Source organism: Amphibalanus amphitrite, unplaced genomic scaffold (genome assembly GCF_019059575.1).
Source record: "Amphibalanus amphitrite isolate SeventyFive unplaced genomic scaffold, NRLGWU_Aamphi_draft 000003F_arrow, whole genome shotgun sequence".
Taxonomy (NCBI): domain Eukaryota; kingdom Metazoa; phylum Arthropoda; class Thecostraca; order Balanomorpha; family Balanidae; genus Amphibalanus; species Amphibalanus amphitrite.
Window position 1 is genome coordinate 1,866,650 of NW_024881500.1, and position 19,920 is coordinate 1,886,569.

Genomic DNA, 19,920 nt, shown 5'->3' on the forward strand with positions numbered 1-19,920 from the left:
GATACGCCGAATTGGACCGGACGCGAGCCGTCTGGTCGGCTGTCCTGGGGCTGTTTGCCGTGCCGACCGGTCAGCGTTCGCTCTTAGCTCGGAGACTGCCTTCGGGCGCTGTGTGGGATTTCATTCGTCATCTTGGAGGGCAAAGAACGTCTAGGCTGGACTGAACGGTGATTTGCGAGGCTGTTTGCGGGAAAACTAGAATAACTGGGTAGGATTTGATATGCGTGGGAATTGCACGCAAGCACATCACGACATCACGCGTCAAAAGATGCTGTCTGGCCCCTGGGTTTTGAACCTGTTGGCTCTTAGTCAGCTGTCGGAGACACTTCCGATGTGTGGTACAACCCAGTTGCGTGGTAATACGTCGTCCAAAAGCGCCTCAGTGCGTTCTGCACCATGACTGGCCTCTTGGGTAACCAAAGCCGAAAACTACCGCCATTTGTCTCGTCTGAAATCCGCAAACGTTCCGGCGGAAACTCGAATTGGCGACGTCATTTCGGCGTGACGATATCTGATGACGTCATGCGTTGTGATGACGTAGGCCGCGTCTACCGCAGTGCTAGCCAACATCACTGTTGACGGGCTACAGCGAAATATATTTTTACTACTCTTTCACCGTTAAGTGATGTGATTTCGGTCTTTAATGTGCGTTTTTTTCGTAATCAATTCATTACCTACCTATCTACATTAGGTAATGTGGAGATAGATGACTAGTAACTAAAAAATTGTACGAAATTTTGTAAAAGTGCCTGGCACCTTCGGATTACTGTGTTGTGCGGTCTGCACCAAAGCAAACTTTTGTAGATGAACATTCATGCAAATCTTTGAAACTTGCAAACTACTATCAACTCCTGTCTCCTCATCAATGACCACCATCGTCAATATGAGGGTTACCTATATTTTGCATAAGTCATGGGCCGCTAGCAACCCCCAGATCAAAAGGTTTCTTGGGACCTGGCTAACCGGGAGGGTACGGGGACCCGCAGTTCCTACTGTACAGCGACCCTGAGTAAATTGTTCCAGCACTATCAGAGGGAACAACGATAAGCTGTCAGAGGGCACGCACAGAAAACCTCAGCTGCTCTTGTACAGGGACCGGCAGTCGATATCAATGTTATCGGTTGTTACTGGACAGGACAGACGGCTAGAGTTGGGGTTCGTGTACAGTAGCAACTGCGGGTCCCCGTACCTGCTGAGTGCTGAAGCCATTGCTAGTTGCTACCTATTTAGGGAACCATCAAAAACGGACGGCGAATTTTGCTGTAACTTCATATTGTAAGTGGGAGGTAGAGAACGGTCCGTATACCTAAGATCTTATTTTTTTGCTCTGAACGTCGAAATACCCTGGTCATGTGTCATTACTCGTCCGCTTCTTTGCCTCTTATCCGTTGATTGATAATGGTTACATGATAAGCTTAATGGGAATCGATTAAATTCGATGACCATAAGGTGTGAAAGACAACTCAGGGCCGTCATGTTCCATATCAGTGATTCCATTCCGAGGTGTCTGCTGTCTAGCCTCTGACTCGTAAGATCAAAAGGCGTGAATAATGCCCCCGTGCCATACGCCACTACACCCTTACACCTGCCCAAGGGTTTCCCTGCTGGTATGCGGTCCAGTAAAGAGTAGTCACCGCCCCCGCCTGGGGCCAAATATCGGCCCCAGGTGCTGCCGGTCGGTATATAATGTCGGCGCCTGCTGGCAGTGAGGCAGGTCGGCTCTGGCGGCAGCAGAAGTGAGAGACAGACAGACAGAGAGCTGAGACAGAATGCAGTACGGGTCTGTGGTCCTCAGTCTGCTGCTGCTGGCCGGCGTCAGCCAGGCTCAGTTCGGGGTGGGAGTAGGACTGGGAGCTGGCGTCGCCGCTCTTGGCGCTGCGGCCGTCGGCGGAGCGGCCCTCGGCGTGCTGGGCGCCGCCATCGCCGGAAGGGGTAGGAGGTAAGTACATCGATATATAGGTAAATAAAACGATGTGTGAACTTTGTCAGTAGGTCATCAATTTGAAATCTTGAGAACAAAGTTTTATCATGAAATTGAGCTTTCGTTTTCAAATTGTATTCCACAATGCATCAGTTCAACGGAACGTAGTCGCGTCTAACGGTGGAGATTATGCAAGTGTCTCATGAATTGTGAGTGATCATTATCAAATCCACCTCTTCACAAATCCCTCAAAACATCTCTCGATGGCAAGATTCATGGCCCGCTCCGTGTAACATGACCCGTGTCGTCTGTGTCACCTAACCGGCGTGCCCCAGGGGGCGCGGCCGCTCGTTCCGCGGCAGGCGGTTCCGTGGCAGACGGTTCCGCGGCCGGCGGGCGGCGCTGGACCAGGCCGACGATGTTGAGGATGTCGAGGAGCAGAGCGTCATCTGGGGCTCCGTGGCCGCCGCCGACCAGGACGGCTGCGCCCTCAAGCTCATCTGCCTGCTGGAGGCCGCCGAAAAGGAGGCCAGCGACGACGAACGGACCGTGCTCACCTTCTTCGGGTCAGTGGTGCTAGTCAACAATGCTATCGAAAAATGTTTATGCCTACCAGGAGATTTATCTGTGGGTTTCTTTAAGTAACTGTTAATTCTGGATTGGTTCGTGACAACTTCAAACATTTATGAGCGAACTCTAAAAGCAGTTCTTTGGTCAACTTGCTGTTGTAAAATGCACCGTTATCGATGTGAGGCAGACGCATCTTCCAACAAAGCAGACTTTCCCGCTCACTTCAATATGATAAGTTATTTTACGACACTTTTTACTCATCATGCCTTATTGACCTGCAATTACCTACGCAAAACGAGAAGGATGGCAGTGGCACGCCCTCCATCAGTCATCAGTTCATTGCAAGCATGACACTCGGACCCATACACTTTCTAACCGTGCCTTTCCCGTCTACAGCAACCTGACCGACACCGACAAGACTGTGGCGGCCTCGAAGCTTCCTTACGAGGCGGCCGGCTGGCTGGGTCAGCACCGCGGCGCCGAGGCCTGCGAGATGCTCTACGGCGCCTCGTGTCCGTTCGGCAAGGACGAGATGATGCAGCTCGTCTCCAGCGTCTGGGAAGACATGGACGAGGAGAAAGAGGTCGACAACACCGTCAACGCCTGAGCTGACATTCAACCTGAAAACGTGTGTTCATGGATATTTCCTCTGCGTTGTCATCGGCTCTAAGTCACAGCTAATAGAGGCGTGAAAAAACCTTTCTTAGTGAGACGTAGCCGCTTGCTCTATGATCAGAAACCATGGAGTATTTTAGATAATTCACCAATAGCTGCGTGGATTTCCAAACATTATTGAAGCTGCACTGCCTGCGTGGTCGAATTCGTGTTGATGACAATACAAAATGTGATTGGATTTTATTGTTTTAGCTGGTTGTTGCAACAATGCACGAAGCAAGATCGTCTGTTTAGTACGTTTAGTATTGGAACGTTTGACTGCAGACATGCTACAAGTCCTCTCGCAGGACATTCTTTCATCCTGCTTCGGTTGGCTTTCTAATCAAAATAGCATGCCATCAAGAGCATGTTAAGAACTTTGGTTAACTGCGCTTTAATTAATTTGCAGCTGAAGTTCCTGAATTTAGGTAGGGGAGAGTGGGGTAATTTGGCCGCTTTTTTTAGAAAACGATGTAACTAAAAATCGACAACACATTTTTGCATTTTCTCAACGCTGACAGGTGTGGCATACATTTTACTTTCTTGGACAGTAAACTTGAAATGATTGAGTAACTACTTATATTGAAATTGTGGCGTATTACAAAGGTCTGCAAAGCGGCCAAATTGCCCCACTAGCAGGGTTATTTGGCCGGGGGGTGTGGGGCAATTCGGCCGGTGTTAGTTTGAGGTCATGATTTTTGTTATAGGCGAGTCAGCTTCACATTCAGCAATGACGCGTGTCCTACGACGCATTTGAAGCATTTTGGAGGTTGACTCAGCCGTCACAGGGGTCGAAAATAGTCAAAATAGCGACTCTAGATGCCATGACAGTTTTTTTTACGAATAACTTTTGAAGTAATCAAGTTAGGCCAAAACTAAAATTACCATCGTAATTCTCTCGTCATTCCGCATCGAAACATGTATGTGTTGACCTCGAGAGATCAAGGTCAAGGTCATAGTCAAGGTTGGCTTCAGGTCACGTTACCTCAGGTCGCTTGACCTCAAGGTTACGTGAGTTCAAGGTCATCATGCATATCATTCGATGCGCCTTGACGAGCTGAACACAATGAGACCATTTGCGCGGCTGTATCTTTTTTCTGTAAGTATTTATTAGCAAAAAGAGCGTTAGGTAACCTTTGATGACGTCACATGCCCTTACAGCTGTCCAATAGGAAATATAGCATCAAGGTAGTCAAAGTTGGTCATGAATTATGTCCTTTATGGTATAATTGACCATGACAACTCGGCCGTCCCAGCATAGTGACTCTGAGCGCACCGGCCAAGTTGCCCCGCTAGTCCCGGCCGAATAACCCCACATTGCCATTCTGAAATTTTTTGTCTATAAAGTCGTCATGGCTGTACAGAACTAGATGACATTGCTCTTGGAACCGCTGAACATCCTAAAAAATGGCGCTATAATGTTGAAATTCGTTTACAGCCCAAATACTACATGTTATACAAATTTTTAAACGGAAGTAAAAGTTACCATTTTCTAACGTAATTCACCTTATATTAATTTTGAATAAAACTAAGAGGGGGAAAGTTTTGACATTTGTTCTCGAGTTAGTTCTGCCGATGACAAATGAATAGAGACTAAAAATATTTCATTCAGTTTTATCAGCTTTCGTACAGGTGGGGGCGGCCAATTTACACCACCGGCCAAATTACCCCACTCTCCCCTACCTTTTTGTTTTTCAATCAAAACCGACATGGAGTCGAAGGTCAAAGAGAAAGCAACAGGTCGATGTGACGGCTGTGAATGTGATTAGACGATAGCTCGCATATGAGTGAAAATGGCTGCCTGGATGCCGCTCCTCTTTTAGTCGCATCAAGTTTGTTCTGTCAATATCAAACACGGCGCATTATAGGTACTGTTTGTTCTGCGTATATAAAGTATACTAGCCATGCCTATTTCTAGATGGACAGCTACTGTTCTTTTCTCTCACCAAGTTGATATTTTTTGCACAATAGTCCATAAGGCCAGCTGTAAACCGCCCGTCAAAACGCCAGGCTCTTTACGCGTCGCACATAAAATGTGTTAACTAACCTAAACAAACCACAGCGCCCATTGCCAATCCTCGTTGAGTCATGCGATACCGCTTCCAGGATACCGCCTTTGAAGGCCGCTTTTCAAGCATGGCGGCTTTACGATCTGTCACCCAACATGACACTTTTCACAGTGGCGCGACGAAGGGCGTTTCGCCCAATTTAGCGCAGACAAGCGTTGGCTTCTCAGCGCTATGTTGCACGATTCTAATTGTTTAACCACGTGTTTGAGTTCCGTGCCACGGTCATAACTTACACAGCTATTGCATTTATGCTACAGCACGCATCAGTTACAGTAGATAAAGTAGACATGCAATCATTTACAGTAAAGCTAGCACATACGTCGCATGTTTTTTAAGGAAAATTGTGTGATAGTTTTATATGCGTGCAGATCAAGATAAGAACCCGTAAGTTTGATAATACATACCTGAAACGTCAGCATTTAGAATGACTGAAATACAGGTCTGCATTGTCGGATATGCCGTAGCTCGGCCACCGACCTCCTATGACCTGCTGTATGACCACTAAACACCGTCATAAATTGTAGTTCATATCCTTCGGTAGGAAATATCCGCGGGGTAACGCCTCGAACAGGGGTCTCACCGCCGCGCCGATAAGCGCAGCAGAGTGTTTTTTACTTGTTCTGTTTTGATAGCTAAAGGGGTGGTTGTGGATCGTGTTGCTTACATAATGCCTATGAGAAGGTAGTGTAAAGTGTAGCAGCAGCTGTGCTGCGGGCCCTCCAGCACCAGCAGTCAGCACGGGACTGTCGGGTCGGTTCGCAAGGTCGCTCGCTCATGGCGCGACCTTCGCTGGACCGAGGCTGCACATGAGCTGGACACAAAGCCGGGGAGGTCGCCCGCCGGGCATTGCAGAGTGCAGATAAAACGGCGCAGCGCGGTGTGGCCAACTAAGGAGAGTTTAAAGTACCGGGGTGGTACAGTCGTGTACAGGTTGATGGTCCTCTACTCTTTATCCACCGGGTTCCTATGGCTCAGCGTTGGCAGCAGCCGCCTGGTACCGGTAGGCTGTGCCGCATGACCCGAGAGTGAAGCGGCACAGCCTACCTGCACACTGTATGACACCGGCTCGGGTCGCCTGGTAAAGCGATTTGACCGGACGCTGCGTTACACCGGCTGGGGGGAGGGGGGGGGGGGGTAAGGGTCAGGCTTGTCAATTTGGCTCGGCTCGGTGGATGAGGCGGGCTGGAGTGTGGTGTGGGGCGGGGGTGATGTGGGGAGGGAGTGAGCGGACCTGGGGCTGGGTGTGTGTGCTCACTTGTCGCATAGAACCGATCGTAATCCACCCTCCAAAAATTCGCTTTATAGATATTCACAAAACCCAGGGAGGTTCAAACACCCATCTCCCAATTAGGGTGCGGAAAGACAGGTAAGGGTCCATACGGTCTCCTCATGAATTGCAGCAAAGAAAGAAAACAGGTCAGTCACCAAATATTCTTTCTGAAAAGTGGACTAATCGCAAAGCCTCCCACACAGAAATAAACATCCAGCACGCGAAGCGTCTCGAACCGGGCCTCTCACTACCGGTCAGTTTGACAGTCTATCACTCCTACACTGAGCTACACCGGATCGCGGATCAGGCCGGGGCAAAGTCCGGCTGGGCGGGCGGCGGGGCAGGGCGGTCGGCAGCAAAGTCAATGAATGTTTTTGTATTAGGTCGTTCAATAAGTAACGAACAATCGGTCATAACTTCTTTATTTCTTTATGTAACACTTTCAAACTTTCACAGATTATAGATCAAATGTTTCTGAATGTATCCTTTGCCTCAAACCAGTCGCCGCCCGCCTGCACACACTTCTCCCAGCGTTCCGGCCAACGCCGGAATTCCGCCCTGAAAAACGCGTTTTCCGTCTTTTTCACCCAGTTCATGACAGCGCACCTGACTTCAGCGTCGGTCTCGAAGTGTTCACCACGGAGGCCATCCTTCAGGGGACCAAATGGTGAAAATCTGAATGAGCCAGGTTCGGATTGTAGGGCGGCTGGGGCATGATATTCAGCCCTGTCTCGCGATCTCCTCGCGTGTGGCGTGAGACATGTGCGGACGAGCGTTGTCATGGTGTCATCCTGGTGGGCTTTCTTGAACCTGGGCGGACTATGGACAGCGGGCCACTACATCACAGTCCCGCAGGAGACTGAGAAAAGCAATCCTGAAGAAGAGGCGCGGCTCGGATGTCAACAACATCACCATACACCATGACAACGCCCGACCGCACTTGTCTCACGCCACGCGCGAGGAGATCGCGTGACAGGGCTGAATATCATGCCCCAGCCGCCCTACAGTCCGGACCTGACTCCTTCAGATTTTCACCTCTGGTCCCCTAAAGGATGGCCTCCGTGGTGAACACTTCGAGACCGACGCTGAAGTCAGGTGCGCTGTCATGAACTGGGTGAAAAAGACGGAAAACGCGTTTTTTTTCCGGGCGGAATTCCGGCGTTGGCCGGAACGCTGGGAGAAGTGCGTGCAGGCGGGCGGCAACTGGTTTGAGGCATAGGCTGCATTCAGAAATGTCTGATCTATAATATGTGAATGTTTGAAAGTGTTAAATAAAGAAATAAAGAAGTTATGACCGATTGTTCGTTACTTATTGAACGACCTAATAGGTTCGGGTGCCGGTCGCTCTAGCTTGGTGGAATGATGATGGATCATTGGCAAAACTTTCAACGTGGAGTCCCGGTTCGAGCCTCATCGGGGCTCCGGCTACTTTTCCGAGTTAGGATCTGGTTTGATTTTAGTGGTTGCGAACCATTTATACGGTTTTATACCTACATGTCGATTGTCGATTGACTGATTGATTCATTCATTCGTTCATTTAATACATGTCGACATTTAGCATACGAATTGACATCCATGATCAATCTACCATTTTCATAAACGTATTGCCTAAATATCATGCATATATGTGGCACAAGACCTATGGTTGCCTCGATACCGTGCCAAATCACGTTTTGCAATATGCACAAGTAAAGTAAATTATATTCGCTGGGTCTTCCGTCCATTGTGCTTAGCAAAAATAGGAATGCAATTGTTAAGCGACGTAAAATGTGCAAGGCAGAAAGTGACCACACACACCCGCCCAGCCCCCATGGTCCACCAACACGCCCCTCACCACTCGCCAGCCCACGCCAACCACCGAGACGAGCCCCTCCCCCCGCGCTGGTCTGACGCAACAGCTGGTCTACAAAGCGCTCCACCCGGCGACCCGAGCCGATGTCAAACGGCGTGGGTAGACTGTGCCGCTTCACTCTCGGGTCATGCGGCACAGCCTACCGGTACCAGGCGGCTGCTGCCAATGCTGAGCCATAGGAACCCGGTGGATAAAGAGTAGAGGACCATCAACCTGTACACGACTGTACCGACCTGTCTGTGGACCACTGAGCAATTCTTTTCAGGTTAAGAGCAATCAACACCTCATTCAAACATGACGATGACACTACAAGGTGGTGTTCTGCACCATTCGATTCGGCTGCTCACTCTGAGCTCATCGGTACTTTTTCTCATTACGGAGCGAGCGAAGCGAGCGGAGTCTTACGTAGAATAACGGAAATTTCTGAGTATGAGCGGCCGGCCGGCCGTGCGGACGCTTTTGCGAGGCTTATATCTCAGCAACCACTTGACCGATTTACATGCGGTAATTTTTGTAGGGTAGCTTCATTCCTTCTACCAAGTATTGGACTATTCCCGATGCATGTGGGTGACCCCTTATGCACGTGCCACGTGCAAAACGAAGAGGTGTCACTTTTGTAATTGTTGCAATATCTCGGTAACTACTTGGCCGATTGCGCTGAAAGTTGGCATGTAGGTAGGCACCCACTAGGCACTGCATATCCATGTGCCAGAGTTGGGGTGCCGCTGCACGTGCGCACGTGCAGGGGTCGTTTCCAGATCTCGAGAACGGCTCGACCGATTGCGCTCAAATTTGGTACACAGTTAGGGACCGGTTACTAGGGTGCCGTGCACAAGTCAGTTGGGACCCATTTTGCACGTGCGCACGTGCAGGGTGCCGCTTCCAGATCTCGAGAACGGCTGGGCCGATTGTGCCCAAATTTGGCACATCGCTAGAGACCAGTCAGTAGGGTGCCGTGCACAAGTCAGTTGGAGGTACCCCCTCGAAATTTCGCACGTGCAAGACTCACCCCCTCGCTCGCTCCGTTAGTCGCCCCAAAAGGCGCTATACTGGTTCAAAATGATCGGGAGCTGCTGACGCAGAAAATCACATGAAGTGCAATGATTTCAGAGACTTCATAAATGAGCTTTATCATGACGTTATGATCATGATCATTAATGATCATGACGTTATCATGATCCCAAATGCAGAAAAGTAGTGTCGTACATACCATGTAAACAGCATACTACCGTTATGATCAGTGTCTGTGAAACGATAACAATATTTTCCTATTCCAAATAAGCAGCCCCCCCCCTCCCACCCATAGTTTTCTGATGGAGAGGTCACCTGTCACGTGACTAACCTGACCTCCGGTGAACCGTGCCATTCGGCTGGGGACGGATGATGCATATTACATTTATAACTCCCTAGTCCCTATCTCTGTATTATGTAACCCAATATTTGAAGCAATGTGTTTTAGATCAACAAACGATAAACCACTTTCTTACAGAGGGAACATAGCGACAAAGGTGGAGCGGCGCCCGAGCCCAAATTGATCAGCTCCCTGCAGTATTCATGAGGCCATGAAGCTGACGTTGCACGCCGACCCTGGACTTGAACCTGCCACAGGCCAGGCATGACGGTGCTGATTGCCTGATTGATGCAAACCCTATCGGTAGGCCATCCTTCATTGTTCGGACGTCAGACTAGCGGCCAACGCTACAGGTTCAAGTTCACGGCAACGTTCCTGATGTGTTGTGTCATTCATGCACATAATGCATCTTGCGATGCAAGATAAATATTTTCAGCTTCTTGATTGATGCTGCTATGGGGAAGCGCGTGATCTGTTGAGAATCAGCCGTCTGAAACACAGTGTAGATAAGGTTATACGGACAATGTGTATTTATAAGGTGGAGAATGTGATTTGTAGCGCAAATTTGGTTCTATGAGTAGATGAAACATGCTAGAAATATAGCATTAGTTGTGACCGTCACATCTGAGAGGGTAAAGACGGGGCCAAAATTACGTAAAATCCACACGTTAATAGGAAGAAATTGTCTATCAACGATTCCAACTGACCACTCCCCCATTTAATACAAACACATCTTCGCTTTTTTGCTAGCCATGCTGTTGTACCAACTGACCAACCGACAAGTCGCCAGCAAAACACCTGCAGCGGTAGCCGGGCAGCGCCCTCCACATCGAGTCGAGTCCTGCATGACGCAGCCGGCTCTCAGCTCGGCCGGTGGGCCTGCATGGAGGAGACCTCACCCTCCCAAACGGCCCCACTGGAAAACCGTCTGAAGGGCCACTCAAGTGTACTGGAAAACACTGAGTGGACTGATCACCGTCATCATCTCTGGACACCGGTCACGAGCTGAGGGGAGCGCTGGAAGACCGAGAGAGATTGGTGCGAGATACCGCAATACAGGATGTGCCGTGTATCGTTTACTACAGATTTATGTACCCCACATATGCACTGATCAGGAACGAGCTGCCATCGAAGCATCAGTGGGTCGTTTGATGTGCTGGTGGAGAGTGAAGAGGGGGTGGGAACGTCTCCACAGAAAACAGCAGGACATGTTGAGAGACCATAACGTGAGCGATTATTTCTGGATTGAATTAATTTCGGGTAACCGTTAACCCTCGCCCGCACATGGGGGCATCCCCCAGGTAGTTTTTCTGCTCTGCACTCCATTTTTAGAGCTAGAAGCCTGATTTTTTGTATAGCTGCTCCTCTATTCCTCCTTGATGTCCACTGAAAATTTCAAGTTTCTGTGGTTTTGGTTTTGGAGATATGATCTTGTTCTTCAGGTCATGTCATGACCCAAATGACAAATATTCAATATCTTGCGTTGGCTATTGGTCTTGTGAGCTTTTGACACCTTGATTTCGGCCTTTTTTGTCAGTCTTACCTCCCACCTATCATGAAACATGTTGTTCGACGATGTACAGATGTCAAGTCAAGGTCAGGGTCAAGGTCAACCTAGGTCATCTAAAAACATTGCGTTTTAAGCAAGCTAAATTTACTTTTCTTGAAGTTTCTTTGACTGTATTTTTGATAAAAGCTTCTCATTTTATGATCTCATGTAATATGGACACATAATAATCGGTGCACACATCAGTATACACACAGACACACACAGACATACAAACACATATTGACCTTGACCTAACTTGACCTGAAATGACCTCAGCAGCAAAAACCTGGTCGGATAGCGTGAAAATGAGGTTCTAGCTGGCTTGGCACCACAATTCGGCATCGTCTTCGTTGTATGATGAGCAGCGCACTTGATATCCAACGGTGACCCAAAACAGCAACATTTTTTAGTTTGACCTGACCTGGAAGGTCAATGACTAACCTGAGGAGGTAAAACTGGGTATCATTGGATTCGTCTCTTCCCAAAGAATCTTTTTGGTTTTTACCGCGAAGCTCTTATCTCCAACAGGAACGAAATGGCGCGGGGGGTGGCACCCCCCCCCCCCCCATGTGCGTTCTAGGATGGGAAAATGGCATGTGCAGGCGAGGGTTAAACTTCCAGGTGCAAATGGTATTGGTATTGCGGACATTGGACGGGGAGTGAAACATTTGCTTCAGGTGCCCGCCGAGGCCAACATCTTGATAAGCTGCCCGCTGCCCCCCACTACTATATCTTGTCCCATGCGCCCCCCCCCCCGACCTTGTCTCTCCGTGCAATGCCAGTCGGGCGGTGGCCGTGGCTTTGACTCGGCCCGACCTCGGCGGCGGCCGGTCTGACCTTCGCAGGCTGCACTCCTGCTGAAACATGTGGTGGATAGCCGCCTCCGCGTCACCTGCCCAGTCTCTGGAGCGTGACGGGCCGCCCCACTTCAAATGGCGTGCCGATAAAGGGATGCAAATGGCAGTGGGACCGAAAATAGACGGGATGGGGAGCTATTTTAGGTCGCGTAGTGCTGGATAAATTGTGAGGACTTTTTTCGTCGTCAACCAATGACGTTCAAGGTGCTTGTAGGTATACACGACATACGTCTATGTGACCATGTCAAGCAAAGTAATTCCGAACGAATTTTGACCCTCGCTGGCACAGGACATTCTGCATTCTGCTACGGGCTTAGGGCACTGGAGGATCTACGACCCCCTCTGGCTCCGTATTTGTCCGCCATTGAGCTGGAGCTGCAAGCGAAAAAATCACTGTTCTCCACGTGTGGAAGCCTATCCAAATCCTGTTTTGAGGCCCCAAGCCAATTCACTTCTCAAGCATGTCGTATTGCATATCAGTAAATGCAGCTTTGCGAGAAAAATTCATCGAGAGTCGAGACCATTCACGAGCCCTGTTTTATCAAAAGTTATTGGTAGAACTGGCAAACTCTGGTGACCTCAGTGGCCCCTCAAATAACGGCTCGCCATCAGTTGCACCCAAACAATTGTGGGTGGTTTGATGCTTTAATCAAATGTCATGAAAGCATTCCATGTTTTGGCACATTTTTACAAAACTTCTCATTGTCAAATAATGGCGAGTTCATCAATCGCATCTGACCTCAGGTGACCTTGACCTAGGTCGCAGATACATCAACAACATTCGAGGCACCCGAATTAGCTATAGCGAGTTTTGTATAAAGTTTTGTTGTTGATGAGTCCTCAATCTCATGCAATAACTATGTACATATGCAAAGTTTCAAACCTTTTGTGGACACGATCGCTAACATTTTTGGAGGCCTTTAATGTCCTCGTCCTGGGGTCGAAATTTGTTGACCGGTTGCTAAAGTGATGCATCATAAGGTCTGGGTGGCCATCCATTGGACAGGCGACACAGCCCCCTGACACTGCACCCGGCTACGGGCGTGCTCCTAGGGGTTAGGGGAGCTTCCCGCATGGGATAAAGTTGCCCATCAAGCCCGTTGGAGGCGTGTAGGCCCGTAGGGGGATTCGTCTGTCCTGAAGATGGCAATGACGGAACGGTGCGCCGTCCCCCCATCCCTCATTCGCTTTCATCCATGCGAGTCCGGGCCTATGGTCGACTACACTGACATCTGTCGTCGAGCCAACGGTGGCTGCAGCGCCACCTTGAGCACTTCGTGACTGGGGCATGTTGCACAGACTAGACGGCATGTTGATGTTGACGTTTCCAAAGTCTCATCAATACGCAAACAAACCAACTTTTATTATTTTTAAAACATGCTTGCTAAACTTAGTGGTAGGAACTGTTTGGTTGCGGAATGAGGTAAGACGACGCGTGTTGAGGTCACCGATTGACCAGTCACCTGAGGGGTTCAAGTCGCGTAGGAACGGCATCTTCTCATGGAACAGCTTGCAGCATCAGCAACAAGTTTTATCCGAAGCTCCAGCTCAAATAACTGTCAAAGGTGAAGATGGATTCGTATTATTTTCCTTCTCTTTCAAATAGTTTTAATAGTTTGAAAAAATAACTTTCAAAAATAAAATTCAGATGTTTTTCCTGTGCTAACTAGCAGAACTCTGTTCAATCAATGTTAGTTTATAGCAACAGTTTTGAGCCGATCGGTCAGAAAAAAATAGGAATAATTTGCCGTTTTGAGCCAGTCGGTCAGATAAAAAATCGGAACGATTCAACGTTTAATGACTTATGACTTGACCATTTGACTCACCTTTAACCCGGCCGGGCCCGGGGGTAACCCTAACCACCGCAGCCTGGGGGGGGGGCGTTTTTCGCCACCCCCCCTTTCTTCCTGGCAGGATTCGTAAAACCGACTAAAATGCATGTGAAACGAAAGAAGAGAATATGAGGATTCCGATGATGCGCTCAACATTCAATGTCAGTGTTAGGGTCATGCTGAAAATTGACCTCAAACTTGGCACTTTTTCGTATATCTTGTATACTAAATTCCGTGTTGTTTTGAAATGTTTTGAGGCTTATCAGACCCCTATTTGTATTTCATCCTACGATACAAGGCTGCTCCAAGGTCAACGTTACGAAGGGATGATCCTTGCATAGAGGCTATTTCACTTAATTCGACGCGGCTCGACAAGACAAATGCGTTGGTACCACTGCCGAAGCTCTAGGGCCATTTTTGTTGGTTATTTGCAAAAAAAAAAAACTAAAGCCCCAGCTCGGGACTGTTGACCTCATACTACCCCAGTAAACATGCCGACGTCGGCCCGACGTCGGGGTGACGTCGGCAACTCGGCATCGGCATGCCGACGTCGGCCCGACGTCGGTCCAACCTCGGCACGACGTCGGCTGGATGTGATGTGTGGATGGTGGATGCTGGATGTGTGATGATATGCCCGCATGTACCGCGATGTCCAGCCGAGGTCCAGCCGACGTCGGGCCGACGTCGGACCGAGATCAATTGCTGAGGTCCAGCCGACGTCGGGCCGACGTCGGGGCGACGTCGGACCGACATCGGCCGCTGTTTTGACCGTTAAAATAATATAAAATATGTACATGATTCATGTTTCATAAAGAGCTTCTGTATTCAAAATATCCTCAGGAAACTCAAATCTTCCTCCACGCCGCAACCCCCTGATCCGGACTGAACGGGAAACTTTATCCCATTTGGGATTGCCCGTAAGCCGAGCTCGCCCGTAGCCGGGTGCGGTGAGTGCTTGGGGGCTGCTCGGCTATCCTTTGGTCAGGCTCAGCCCCGGCAACTCACCAGGGCCGGGCCCAGTTCATATAGAAAGGCCAGTCGGCAAGTGTCACTTTGCCAAAGTGCCACTTATCAAAGGGACACCTTGGGAAACGTTGGTGCAGGTGTGTAAGAGTGGCTATATGAATCCATTGTGGGGTCGCCCTTTCCAATAAGTGTCACGTAACAGCAATGGGACCAGGGACTCTATATGAACTGGACCCAGCGTGCTCGCCAAGAAGACCAATGTCTCCTCTCCCCATCCTATCATCCTTCCGGCTCTGAAATGGTCTTGTCAGACCGAAAGGGCATAACCCAACAAAACAAACGAAATTCGCTATCTGGCTGCGTGGTGTAGTGGTTAGCGCACTAGCCTCGCGTTCAAATGACACGGGGTTCGGATCCCAACGCCGGGTGATGCTTTTGGCGTGTTGTCCCAGTAAACATGCCGACGTCGGCGACTGGGGGCTCGAATCTCGTCGCCGGTTGATATTTTTGGCGCGTTGTCCCAATAAACATGCCGACGTCGGCCCCGTCGGTCCAACGACAAACGATCTCGTCAACCTCGGCAAACGACCTCGGCCCGACGTCGGCTCGACGTCGGCTGGACTTCGGCTGGACGTCGGAACATGCGGGCATATCCGACGTCCAGCCGATGTCGGGCCGAGGTTGAACCGACGTTGGGCCGACGTCGGGCCGAGCCTCGGCATGTTTACTGGGACAGGTCACCAACACTATTTTTATATTCTTCCCTAGGTCTTGACGAAAACTTCAGATAGAACAATGCTAGATCGCTGAAAACACCATGACCATGTGTTTAGCTCAACAATGCGAATCGAATGGCATGCAACATAACCTTTTCCGTGACTTTGACCTGAGATAAAATTTTAAAGCTTTAATTTTTCAGGTCAACTTATTGTTCATTCGACGCGTCTCGACGAGACAAACGCGATGCCGGTAAAATCAGCGTAATACAAGCTTGGAGTCAAAAGTCATGCAAAAACCTTTTCGGCAAATGCGTCAAATTTTGACTTTTTGCCCTCTGGAGGCTAAACCGTGAAACTTATGTCAAATATGAGAATGATACTAAGAAAGACCTTTGAAAGAGCTATCGAATGTGCTTTTTCGCAGCGCTATAGCTCTATAATAGAGCTACAGCGCTGCGGAAAAGCGCATTCGCTCTTACCCAAAATTCGTAAAAATTTGACCTTTGGTGACCTCGGGTGACCTCAGTAATGACCTGATCGAAAAAAAACCTATGTAATTATAAAATATCTTATAGCGAACTACCTTTTCCTTTTTACCGCGTCTTTCTAGCTTTTATACTTTCCTAGATAAGCTGATATGGGCAAAAAGCCCCCCCCCCCACCCACCCACCACCACCACCACCACCACCACCACCACCACCACCACCACCATGGCGAAGTTGGCTGAGATGCCCATCCGGGCACGGGTTAAACCCTCGCCGAACCCACCGGATTTTTACATCGAGGGGGCTGGGATTGGAAACTGAAAACCCCTCGCCGTTTCGCCCCTAATTGAGCAAGAGTTTTGACGAAAAGACGAGCGTCCAACTGGCGACCCCCGAGGTCAGGTCAAATGTCCTGTGGTACGGGCTCGGTTTTGAGTGAATAACTTCGTTAAAAATGGACACAAAGCTTCGATGTAGGTGGCATCATGTTGTTGCCGAGCGAGTGGAGTGAGCAAAGCCTATGTACGTAAGAAGAGCAGAAATCTTTGAGTATGAGCGGCCGGCCGTGGTCACTGGTCACGCTTTTGCTAAGCTTATTTCCGCAAACACTCGACCGATTTACTTGGAGTAATTTTTATAGGGTAGCTTTATACCCTCTATCAAGTATGAAACTATTACCGATGCAACTGGATGACCCCTTACGCACGTGCCACGTGCAAAACGAAGAGGTGTCAGTTTTGCAACAAGTGCAATATCTCGGTAATTACTCGGCCGATTGCACTGAAACTTGCCGTGTATGTAGGTAGGCATCCACCAGGCAATGCATTCCCATGTGTCACAGTTGCGTTGCTGCTGCACGTGCGCACGACTACTGCGTACAGGTGTCGTTTCCAGATCTCAAGACGGCCGAACCGATTTAATCGGGAATCATTCATTGGCGACTCCGATGACCTTAGTGACGTCATAGATAACGTCAGGCAGGGTCAACAATGTAAAATAAACCATGGCAGCTTTCAGAGAGTGTTTGAAATCACTTTTCCATACGCTTGAGATAGTCTTAGACAGTTTCCAGCGCCAAAGTAGCAGCTTTCACATTTACCGAAGTGACTTACAATAATGAGGTCGCTTGACCGACCTGACCTCGGGTGATCTTCATTAAAAAAATCCGAGATATACAAATTGTGAGTGTAAATGCGCCATCCCGGGTCCCAGGCAAAACCTTGGGCAAAACGGCTGGATGCATGTAATTAGTAATGACTAGTGAGCTAACTACTCCCTGTACTTTTCATCTCCTTCAAAAAGACACTGAAGGCGTTCGGATGTTGCGAGATTTTAGCCGGTCCCGTAGCTCAATTGGTAGAGCGTTGGACTCCGCGTGGTGAGAGCACGCGTTCCCGGTTATAACAGTCCGGGTTCGAAGCGCGACGGGCGCTTGACATTTATGGGCCTCCTGACAGGGATGGTTGCGGTTCGTGGCAGGCCGTAGCCAGGCGAAGTCAGTGAGGGGACCGGCCGTGCGCGGCTATGTGCGCACGTTAAACTTTGGACTCTAAATTCTGCCATAGAACTGGAATTGCGCGATCGGAGGGTAGAGGGCAGGGTCACCGCAACAAGCTTCGCTTAGCGGTGGTTCTGTCCTTGTGACTCCTTCCTATCAAAAGGTTCGGACTAAATTTATTAATAAAAATTAGTACGGTGTAAGATTCACTTACGTTATAGGTCAGTGACCTGACCTGACCTGAAAATATTGTTGGTGTCACAAAATCTGGCTCGAATCAGCATCAGGTAAGCCACCTTTCATTGCTTTATCGCCAACTCTTTCTGAGAAATCGTGAAAAGAAGTGTAAGGTTGCATTAACCCCTTCCCCCTGCACCCGCGCGGAAAGTTTAATGAAAAGAAGCGCCCATAGGGTTTATTTCTCGCTTACGTATTCACACGGAGTGACCACACAATCATCACACAACAAGCACTCGTTTCGTTTTGTGCATTCGTGGAGATGGCTTCTTCAGCAACTCCGATACAAATGTCATGGGTTCATGGATACCTCACAATGTCATGTTACATGTTTCAAGCAAACCTATTTTCTTAGCGAACTGTTACCAGCCTGCATGCACTGAAGTCAAGAACGAAAATCGGAACCGTTCTTGAAGAGCCGCTTCTCATGTGGAACGACTCCTAGACCCTCGGAGGCCCACACCGTACCCATAGCCGAAGGATGACGTGGACTGCACTGGGTATGACATAAAACTTGGTGAGAAGTATGTCTGCGAGCCCACCGGCACCCGCAGTCTTGATCCGTCGTAGCCTCTGTCCAGTGACTGTGACCTGTTCGACCGAAGGTCATTCGCTGATGGGCCACCTGGTCCTAGCTGCCGGCTGCTTGCGGCGCCCATCCGCCCGGTGCTCGCTGACCTGCCTGAGTTTTTCCCTCCGCCAAGTGTGAAGTTGGTCAGGCTTCGACTAATCATATCCGGAGTCCGGTACTGCAAGTTTCCAGTTGGGAACATCAATGCTTTTTTGAACTCCTCGACATCAGCTTCTACCTGAATGTCCTCTACCGTGTTATACGCACGGGTGAACAGCTCCAGGCTTCGTGCATGGAAGGTGAGTTGAGAATGGCAAAATCCGATTAATATTTTCCTCAAGTCTCGTAGCTTCTTCATTTCGAAAAATTCGATGCTTTCCTCCAATGCTGCGTGTGTCCTGGCGACATCGAAAGATGCTCGCTGAAGTTTGGATTCAGCTTGTGAAAGTTGTCTGATATCACCTGGGGCCTTTTCTTTCACCAATTCTAGTTGTTGGCCGGCCTTGGCTTCTCTACCTTGAGTTTTGAAATTCGTATCGAGATCCTCTCTGGCGTTCTTGCATGACTCTTCATACACAGCAAAACCTCCCACCACCTTAATCTCTATACTTTGTACCAAAGTCTGCTGCAAATCGGCAATGCCACATAGCGTATCGGCCAAGTGAGTAACTTGCGCTCTCATGGTGCGATTTAACGTTTCCTTGTCGGCGAATGCCACAACTGTCCTAGCAAAATCATCCAAAGCATCGCGACATTTGGCGTTCTTCCTTGCAACTGACGCGAATCCATCACACATCAAACCAAAATGTTCCTCAACAGTGTCAATTCGACTGTGAATGAACTTCGCTTGTGTTGCACTTACTGAATGAGAAGTCATTGCTTGCACTTCCAATGCATATTGCTGGTCACCCTTACCGCTCACACATCATATTATCGAAACGTAGCACTTCTAGTCCATTCATGTGATTTTTAATTAAATTATGACCAAAATTAATAAATTGACAGCCTGCGCGTCCAAACTCCAGAGACGTTTATTTTCCAGTCGATTTTTATATCCTCGCGCTATGTGCCACCTATAAGCACTCGCGATTATTTGGACGTTCAAGATTAGGTGGTTCATATGTGAAAGGGGAAAGCTGTTAAAACAGCGCTTAATGTAGCATTACAAAATTGCGTTATTTCTTTCAAATATGATTGCTATTGCTCTGCTATGGTTTTTGCGTTACTTAACTCCTCTTGCATTTCCTTTTATTTCAACAATTATGTTCTGTTTTCCAATGCAGAGGGCATTCAAATGCTATTGTGGGTTCTAAAAATGTTGAATTTTGAGCATGCATGTTTAATTAAGTTTGAAAAGAAATGTACGGCTCTCCAGTAAAAGTCTTGTTGGTTTTGCTTTTTCGGACATATCTGGTCCTATATAATGTTTAAATGCATAAGTATCAACCCGGATTATGTGTATGCACATTTACCACGAGACTGTGAAATTTCATCGTTGTATGCCAAATACTTTCCGAGA

At 48.7% G+C, this 19,920-nt stretch overlaps 2 protein-coding genes across 2 annotated transcripts; one reads left to right on the forward strand and one right to left on the reverse strand.

The window, feature by feature from the left end:
• Positions 1-1,708: 1,708 nt before the first annotated feature.
• Positions 1,709-3,344, forward strand: LOC122367193. Its single transcript, XM_043340124.1, has 3 exons — positions 1,709-1,939; positions 2,257-2,487; positions 2,888-3,344. Exons 1-3 carry the CDS (start codon positions 1,770-1,772, stop codon positions 3,096-3,098), a joined length of 612 nt encoding a protein of 203 aa, XP_043196059.1. The 5' UTR covers positions 1,709-1,769; the 3' UTR covers positions 3,099-3,344.
• A 14,637-nt stretch (positions 3,345-17,981) lies between these two features.
• Positions 17,982-19,434, reverse strand: LOC122367257 (protein FAM92A-like). Its single transcript, XM_043340230.1, has one exon. The coding sequence runs from the start codon at positions 19,276-19,278 to the stop codon at positions 18,256-18,258; it is 1,023 nt and encodes a 340-aa protein (XP_043196165.1). The 5' UTR covers positions 19,279-19,434; the 3' UTR covers positions 17,982-18,255.
• Between the last annotated feature and the right edge of the window lie 486 nt (positions 19,435-19,920).

Coding starts and splice junctions, on each gene's coding strand:
- LOC122367193 (XM_043340124.1), top strand. CDS start 1,770: ATGCAGTACGGGTCTGTGGTCCTCAGTCTGCTGCTGCTGGCCGGCGTC. Junction 1,940..2,256: donor ATCGCCGGAAGGGGTAGGAG/GTAAGTACATCG, acceptor GGCGTGCCCCAG/GGGGCGCGGCCGCTCGTTCC. Junction 2,488..2,887: donor ACCGTGCTCACCTTCTTCGG/GTCAGTGGTGCT, acceptor TCCCGTCTACAG/CAACCTGACCGACACCGACA.
- LOC122367257 (XM_043340230.1), bottom strand. CDS start 19,278: ATGACTTCTCATTCAGTAAGTGCAACACAAGCGAAGTTCATTCACAGT.